Genomic DNA, 9,556 nt, shown 5'->3' on the forward strand with positions numbered 1-9,556 from the left:
GTAGTATAACATTACAGTACACTCCTGTATTATTAGCATAAATCTCAGTGCCCCTCCCACATGCTGGTAGTATAACATTACAGTACACACCTGTATTATAAACATAAATCTCAGTGCCCCTCCCACTGGCTGGTAGTATAACATTACAGTACACACCTGTATTATTAGCATAAATCTCAGTGCCCCTCCCACTGGCTGGTAGTATAACATCACAGTACACACCTGTATTATTAGCATAAATCTCAGTGCCCCTCCCACTGGCTGGTAGTACACTCCTGTATTATTAGCATAAATCTCAGTGCCCCTCCCACTGGCTGGTAGCATAACATTACAGTACACTCCTGTATTATTAGCATAAATCTCAGTGCCCCTCCCACTGGCTGGTAGCATAACATAACAGTACACTCCTGTATTATTAGCATAAATCTCAGTGCCCCTCCCACTGGCTGGTAGCATAACATTACAGTACACTCCTGTATTATTAGCATAAATCTCAGTGCCCCTCCCACTGGCTGGTAGCATAACATTACAGTACACTCCTGTATTATTAGCATAAATCTCAGTGCCCCTCCCACTGGCTGGTAGCATAACATTACAGTACACACCTGTATTATTAGCATAAATCTCAGTGCCCCTCCCACTGGCTGGTAGCATAACATTACAGTACACACCTGTATTATTAGCATAAATCTCAGTGCCCCTCCCACTGGCTGGTAGCATAACATTACAGTACACTCCTGTATTATTAGCATAAATCTCAGCGCCCCTCCCACTGGCTGGTAGCATAACATTACAGTACACTCCTGTATTATTAGCATAAATCTCAGCGCCCCTCCCACTGCCTGGTAGCATAACATTACAGTACACTCCTGTATTATTAGCATAAATCTCAGTGCCCCTCCCACTGGCTGGTGAGCATAACATTACAGTACACTCCTGTATTATTAGCATACATCTCAGTGCCCCTCCCACTGGCTGGTCAGCATAACATTACAGTACACTCCTGTATTATTAGCATACATCTCAGTGCCCCTCCCACTGGCTGGTGAGCATAACATTACAGTACACTCCTGTATTATTAGCATAAATCTCAGTGCCCCTCCCACTGGCTGGTGAGCATAACAATACAGTACACTCCTGTATAATTAGCATAAATCTCAGTGCCCCTCCCACTGGCTGGTAGTATAACATTACAGTACACACCTGTATTATTAGCATAAATCTCAGTGCCCCTCCCACTGGTTGGTAGCATAACATTACAGTACACTCCTGTATTATTAGCATAAATCTCAGTGCCCCTCCCACTGGCTGGTGAGCATAACATAACAGTACACGCCTGTATTATTAGCATAAATCTCAGTGCCCCTCCCACTGGCTGGTAGTATAACATTACAGTACACACCTGTATTATTAGCATAAATCTCAGTGCCCCTCCCACTGGCTGGTAGCATAACATTACAGTACACTCCTGTATTATTAGCATAAATCTCAGTGCCCCTCCCACTGGCTGGTAGCATAACATTACAGTACACTCCTGTATTATTAGCATAAATCTCAGTGCCCCTCCCACTGCCTGGTAGCATAACATTACAGTACACTCCTGTATTATTAGCATAAATCTCAGTGCCCCTCCCACTGGCTGGTGAGCATAACATTACAGTACACTCCTGTATTATTAGCATACATCTCAGTGCCCCTCCCACTGGCTGGTGAGCATAACATTACAGTACACTCCTGTATTATTAGCATAAATCTCAGTGCCCCTCCCACTGGCTGGTGAGCATAACATTACAGTACACTCCTGTATAATTAGCATAAATCTCAGTGCCCCTCCCACTGGCTGGTAGTATAACATTACAGTACACACCTGTATTATTAGCATAAATCTCAGTGCCCCTCCCACTGGTTGGTAGCATAACATTACAGTACACTCCTGTATTATTAGCATAAATCTCAGTGCCCCTCCCACTGGCTGGTAGTATAACATTACAGTACACACCTGTATTATTAGCATAAATCTCAGTGTCCCTCCCACTGGCTGGTAGTATAACATTACAGTACACACCTGTATTATTAGCATAAATCTCAGTGCCCCTCCCACTGGCTGGTGAGCATAACATTACAGTACACTCCTGTATTATTAGCATAAATCTCAGTGCCCATCCCACTGGCTGGTAGCATAACATTACAGTACACTCCTGTATTATTAGCATAAATCTCAGTGCCCCTCCCACTGGCTGGTGAGCATAACATTACAGTACACACCTGTATTATTAGCATAAATCTCAGAGCCCCTCCCACTGGCTGGTGAGCATAACATTACAGTATACATCTGTATTATTAGCATAAATCTCAGTGCCCCTCCCACTGTCTGGTAGTATAACATTACAGTACACTCCTGTATTATTAGCATAAATCTCAGTGCCCCTCCCACTGGCTGGTAGCATAACATTACAGTACACTCCTGAATTATTAGCATACATCTCAGTGCCCCTCCCACTGGCTGGTAGTATAACATTACAGTTCACTCCTGTATTATTAGCATACATCTCAGTGCCCCTCCCACTGGCTGGTAGCATAACATTACAGTACACTCCTGTATTATTAGCATAAATCTCAGTGCCACTCCCACTGGCTGGTGAGCATAACATTACAGTACAGGCCTGTATTAGCATAAATCACATAGCTCCTCCCACATAGCGCGCAGTACACGCCTGTATTAAAATAAATCACATAGCCCCTCCCACCGGCTGGTGAGCAGAACATTACAGTGCACGCCTGTATTAGCATATATGTGTAAGATATGTTATATATAGTAGATCTATGTGTAAGGCGTGTTATATACATTAGATCTATGTGTAACACGTGTTATATATAGTAGATCTATGTGTAAGGCATGTTATATACTGTAGATCTGTGTGTAAGGCATGTTATATACAGTAGATCTGTGTGTAAGGCGTGTTATATACAGTAGATCTGTGTGTAAGGCGTGTTATATACAGTAGATCTGTGTGTAAGACGTGTTGTATACTGTAGATCTGTGTGTAAGGCGTGTTATATACAGTAGATCTGTGTGTATGGTGTGTTGTATACAGTAGATCTGTGTGTAAGACGTGTTGTATACTGTAGATCTGTGTGTAAGGCGTGTTATATACAGTAGATCTGTGTGTAAGGTGTGTTGTATACTGTAGATCTGTGTGTAAGACGTGTTGTATACAGTAGATCTGTGTGTAAGACGTGTTATATACAGTAGATCTGTGTGTAAGGCGTGTTATATACATTAGATCTGTGTGTAAGGCGTGTTATATACATTAGATCTATGTGTAAGGAATGTTATATACAGTAGATCTATGTGTAAGGAATGTTATATACAGTAGATCTGTGTGGAAGGCGTGTTATATACAGTAGATCTGTGTGTAAGGCGTGTTATATACAGTAGATCTGTGTGTAAGGCGTGTTGTATACAGTAGATCTGTGTGTAAGACATGTTATATACATTAGATTTGTGTGTAAGACGTGTTATATACAGTAGATCTGTGTGTAAGGCGTGTTATATACAGTAGATCTGTGTGTAAGGCGTGTTATATATAGTAGATCTGTGTGTAAGGCGTGTTATATACATTAGATCTGTGTGTAAGGCGTGTTATATACAGTAGATCTGTGTGTAAGGCATGTTATATACATTAGATCTGTGTGTAAGACGTGTTATATACAGTAGATCTGTGTGTAAGGCGTGTTATATACATTAGATCTGTGTGTAATGCGTGTTATATACATTAGATCTATGTGTAAGGAATGTTATATACAGTAGATCTATGTGTAAGGAATGTTATATACAGTAGATCTGTGTGGAAGGCGTGTTATATACAGTAGATCTGTGTGGAAGGCGTGTTATATACAGTAGATCTGTGTGTAAGGCATGTTGTATACAGTAGATCTGTGTGTAAGACGTGTTGTATACAGTAGATCTGTGTGTAAGACATGTTATATACATTAGATCTGTGTGTAAGACGTGTTATAAACAGTAGATCTGTGTGTAAGGCGTGTTATATATAGTAGATTTGTGTGTAAGGCGTGTTATATACAGTAGATCTGTGTGGAAGGCGTGTTATATACAGTAGATCTGTGTGGAAGGCGTGTTATATACAGTAGATCTGTGTGTAAGGCGTGTTATATATAGTAGATCTGTGTGTAAGGCGTGTTATATATAGTAGATCTGTGTGTAAGGCGTGTTATATATAGTAGATCTGTGTGTAAGGTGTGTTATATACATTAGATCTGTGTGTAAGGCGTGTTATATACAGTAGATCTGTGTGTAAGGCGTCTTGTATACAGTAGATCTGTGTGTAAGACATGTTCTATACATTAGATCTGTGTGTAAGACGTGTTATATACAGTAGATCTGTGTGTAAGGCGTGTTATATACATTAGATCTGTGTGTAAGGCGTGTTATATACATTAGATCTATGGGTAAGGAATGTTATATACAGTAGATCTATGTGTAAGAAATGTTATATACAGTAGATCTGTGTGGAAGGCGTGTTATATACAGTAGATCTGTGTGTAAGGCGTGTTATATTCAGTAGATCTGTGTGTAAGGCATGTTGTATACAGTAGATCTGTGTGTAAGGCATGTTGTATACAGTAGATCTGTGTGTAAGACATGTTATATACAGTAGATCTGTGTGGAAGGCGTGTTATATACAGTAGATCTGTGTGTAAGGCGTGTTATATTCAGTAGATCTGTGTGTAAGGCATGTTGTATACAGTAGATCTGTGTGTAAGGCATGTTGTATACAGTAGATCTGTGTGTAAGACGTGTTGTATACAGTAGATCTGTGTGGAAGACGTGTTATATACAGTAGATCTGTGTGTAAGGCGTGTTATATATAGTAGATCTGTGTGTAAGGCGTGTTATATACAGTAGATCTGTGTGGAAGGCGTGTTATATACAGTAGATCTGTGTGGAAGGCGTGTTATATACAGTAGATCTGTGTGTAAGGCGTGTTATATATAGTAGATCTGTGTGTAAGGCGTGTTATATACAGTAGATCTGTGTGGAAGGCGTGTTATATACAGTAGATCTGTGTGGAAGGCGTGATATATACAGTAGATCTGTGTGTAAGGCGTGTTATATATAGTAGATCTGTGTGGAAGACGTGTTATATGATCCTGAACTTGTGCTGTTTGCTATTGTCAGATGGAGGAATTCTCTGTGGAACCTCCGCCAGACGACCCTTGTACTGAAGATGAGGCAGAACAGAAGTACTTCATGGCAACGGGCTGCCCGGATATGGAGCAGCAGTGGAGAGAAACACACGACAGCTTAGAGGACATTTATCTCAGCGCATACGATGAGCTCAGTCCTTTGGTTGTTGATTTAGTTGAGGTGGGTGATGGTCACCAGAGGCAGCAGGAGAGTGAAGAGAACCAGGGAAATGAGAAATATAGTACATTAAATGCAGATCCACTGACAGTAAAACATGACCATGACACATCCTATGGTCACACAGATATGGAAACAACATATGGGCCACCCAATCACATACCAGAAGCTGGGGCACTTCACAGTCTGCACTGCAACCTAGGAGCTGCCACAGAAAACAGGTCGTGTTCCATGAAACCTCAGACGGTTCTACATGATAAAGTAGACGGTGGTGAATCACAGACCATTATTTCTCTCTACAGCAACAAAGAACATCTAGATGAGGATGCTACAGTTATAAATGCATTTTACAGCAAATCCCAAGGTCCTTTCTACAGTAAGGTTGACAATCCTGAAGTTGTAGCTACTGTGGAAAGTCCATGTCTTGAAGAACCACCAGGTGGTGGTAGTTGCTGTAAGGATGACAAGCTAGAGGAGGCTACCCTGGAAAGTCCATGTCCTGAGGAATCACAGGCTGATGTTATTTGCTGTAAGGATGACATTCTAGATATGGAGGTTACCATGGAAAGTCCATGTCCTGAGGAATCACAGGCTGATGTTAGTTGCTGTAAGGATGACATTCTAGATATGGAGGCTACCATGAAAAGTCCATGTCCTGAGGAACCACAGGCTGATGTTAGATGCTGTAAGGATGACATTCTAGATATGGAAGCTACCCTGGAAAGTCCATGTCCTGAGGAATCACAGGCTGATGTTAGTTGCTGTAAGGAGGACAATCTAGAGGAGGCTACCCTGGAAAGTCCATGTCCTGAGGAATCACAGGCTGATGTTAGTTGCTGTAAGGATGACATTCTAGATATGGAAGCTACCCTGGAAAGTCCATGTCCTGAGGAACCACAGGCTGATGTTAGTTGCTGTAAGGATGACATTCTAGATATGGAAGCTACCCTGGAAAGTCCATGTCCTGAGGAACCACAGGCTGATGTAAGTTGCTGTAAGGATGACATTCTAGATATGGAAGCTACCCTGGAAAGTCCATGTCCTGAGGAACCACAGGCTGATGTTAGTTGCTGTAAGGAGGACAATCTAGAGGAGGCTACCCTGGAAAGTCCATGCTCTGAGGAACCACAGGCTGTTAATAGTTGCTGCCAGGATGACATTTTAGATATTGAGGCTACCCTGGAAAGCCCATGTCATGAGAACCCACACAGTAGTGGACTTTGCAACAGCAACAAAATTCTGGGGGCCCAAGCTGAGGTTAAAAACTTAATTTCTGTAGAAATTCCAGATTATGGAGATAACAGCAGGAAAGACAATCTGCTAGAGTCTTGGACATCAGAGGGTGTGAGATACGCTGGGGAACCCATGGATATTCTAGCAGAAAAAAAGCCACAGGGTAGTCTGGAAAACATGCACATACTCTATACTGGAGAACACAGTGTACAACAGAAAGTAGATGATACAATCAATATTCCAGATATATCTATCTTAGGAAAAGATGGTGCTGCAGAAAGTCAGGTGGAGGCATCTGGAGAAAGACATTGGGAAAGTGAAGAACATAAGCCCATGTCAGGAAACCAGCTGTGCATTAGAGACGTCCCTCAGACTCCCCTGTCTTCAGATGTTGACGGTGAGGACATGATGACCAGTTTGGGGTTCTCTGACATTTTGAATGTGAAGTTTTTTATCCAGCATGATGACCATAAACCACATGAATCTGACCCAGAGCAGAGAAGATCTTCTGTATTAGAGAACACAGTACTTGGGCTATACCCTGACAGAAGTGTGGCCATGTCACTGGCTTCCACAACTAACAAAGTACAGCAGGCAAAATCCTTCCCCATTGTCCCACCAAAACCACAGTTTGCCAAGCTGCCTCCTGCGCTGAAGAGCAAAATACATATGACCTCATCATTCTCCACAAGGCCACAGAAAGCCGAAAAGAATCCTGCAGATGGCAGTAGGGACTCCACCTCACAACGGTGCTCCAACTGGCGTAATGCCACCAGTGTATCCTTTGATACAGCCATGGCACTTGCTAAAGAGCGACAGCAGTCCCAAAATCCAGTTAGACGAATGCAAACGTATTGTATTGGGGATTCCTATGAGATTATGGACAGTTCTAAGTCTGAGCCCACTCCCCATGTCCAGAAAATCACCATCACATCAGCCAGTACGAGGACAAACAGACCTTCCAGCTTCATGTCTCTACCCGCTGCTGATCATCGGCCAAGAGAAGACTCTGTAACGATCTGCGGAATACTCAGCCCAGACCTTGATGCTTATATAAAAGTAGTTCCTAGCAGAAACAGACTCAGTATGCCACAGCTAGGGAGACAGGCAAGTGGTGACAGGGCCGACCTGTGCCAGCAGCAACGCCAGTCTCTGCTCTGAGTCTCTATCATATACCAGGAGTGGGTCAACCACCCAGTCCGCACAACCTCGTGTTCTGCACATGTACAATGTTGCCTACAGACCCTCACACCATAATCTCTTATTACGAGCGGTTCCTATATAGGGGGTTACAATGACATATAGCTGTGATGTCACCATACATGTACATCCAAGTATACTGTAATGGGCACTCACCTAGAACAAAGCAGTGGTTACATGACTCGTACATGGGGGTGTTCTGTAACTGCCATTAAACTGGAGTGAGAACCATATTAGGAAAGGGTAAGACTGGGAAAGATGGAGTCGTGTGGCACATACAGCGACAGATTTGCTGGTATCCCTACAGTGCAATGAACCAAAGCTTCGTTCCTCCGGAAAACTGATGGAAATAAAAGCTATTGTCTCCTGTAGTGCTGCTGCCTGGGCTGTGACCGAAAATGAAGAACCCATGAAAACCCTAAAGAACTTCCTCAATGGCCTGGACCCAGTTGTTGTTGTCCCATAGAAAAGACAATAATTGGATTACAGTGATATCTCAGATTAATCCGTTTCTTGAATTAGCATCACACATGTTTTAGCATTCAGCCTATTTAATTAAAGACAATTTTAAACTTTGTTCTTTGGTATCATCGTGTGCACCACACTGCTGATCAGGAAGCCCGGCAGACCCCAACCCCATAACAGCAGACATTAACAGCCACTGGGGTCCCCTTACATCTCCTAAGGACCCCCAGAGGCTGCCAAGAGAAGCAGACATCTGGAAACGATGAAGTCCCTACGGTCACAATGTTCTGATGGTCACAATGGTGGTGGCCAATGTCGCAGTGTTTTACCAAAACCAAATATTTTTTATATTTTTATAAAAGTTGTTTTTATTTTTAATAAAATTGATTTGGATACGTCTTTTTGACCTAATGCAAGCAAAAAACCCCAACAAATTCTGAGCCATCTATGAAAAAGTATTAAAGGGAGAAGAAAACCCTTGGTAACAGATGTTGTCACAATAATAGTTCAGTGTGTCTTCAATTGTGGTCAACATCCACGGACTCACACCAATCCCTACAGCAGGACATTACTCAGCTGGCATAACTGTGCGGTCATCTCTGCCTTGAGAAAGGCAGCGTTTACAGCCCTGCACGATGCCCTGGGGTTACAGGTTCTTGGATCACACAGTAAGCACGCAAAAGCCAGGGACAACGGCGCCTATATTACATAAAGACTTGGGGGGCACATTTATCGGAATATTACCGGCCAGATCGATGATATCACCGGGATGTATTACCTGCTGTGCGTAGGGACAGGGCTCCGAAAGGAGCCCGTCCCTGCGATGAATGGAGCCGGAAGCCGGGGGGTCTGCGAATGCGCGGTAACGCGCTGCCCCCCACCCCCCCCCCCCCACTGACCGCACTGCCGCTCGGGCAGTGCGATGTGCACCCATAGGCTATCACCATATCAGAATGGCGATAGCCCAGGGGTGCGATGCCGGGCTGCCCGATGTTGATACATCGGGCAGCTTCACATCCCCCATTGAAACCTATGGGGGATGTGGCCGGCGGCGCTGCAGGGGGGATCGGAGATTCCTGCTGCGTTCCCCATTAATACATTTCAGTGCTACTTAATATTTGCGGTTAACCCCCGAAAACAGATGTTTTCGGGGATTTAGCTGCAAATATTGCTTGATAAATGGGCCCCTAAATCCAACATGTAAACTGAAACCACACTAGGTACATATATATACAGGTAGCATTAACATGGAACACGGCTATGACTAGACTA

At 43.3% G+C, this 9,556-nt stretch overlaps 1 protein-coding gene across 2 annotated transcripts in view; it reads left to right on the forward strand.

Annotated features, from left to right (window-relative positions):
• LOC146049909 (uncharacterized) overlaps nt 1–8,762 on the forward strand; it is a 104,734-nt gene extending 95,972 nt beyond the window's left edge. For both annotated transcript variants that reach the window (XM_083166590.1, XM_083166591.1), the window contains one exon: nt 5,201–8,762. In XM_083166590.1, the coding sequence (XP_083022716.1) occupies nt 5,201–7,780 (2,580 nt within the window). In that variant the 3' untranslated portion in view covers nt 7,781–8,762. The remainder of the gene's footprint in view (nt 1–5,200) is intronic.
• The last annotated feature ends 794 nt before the right edge of the window (nt 8,763–9,556 follow it).

This window comes from Crinia signifera, chromosome 12, assembly GCF_055691185.1.
Source record: "Crinia signifera chromosome 12, ASM5569118v1, whole genome shotgun sequence".
Lineage (NCBI taxonomy): Eukaryota > Metazoa > Chordata > Amphibia > Anura > Myobatrachidae > Crinia > Crinia signifera.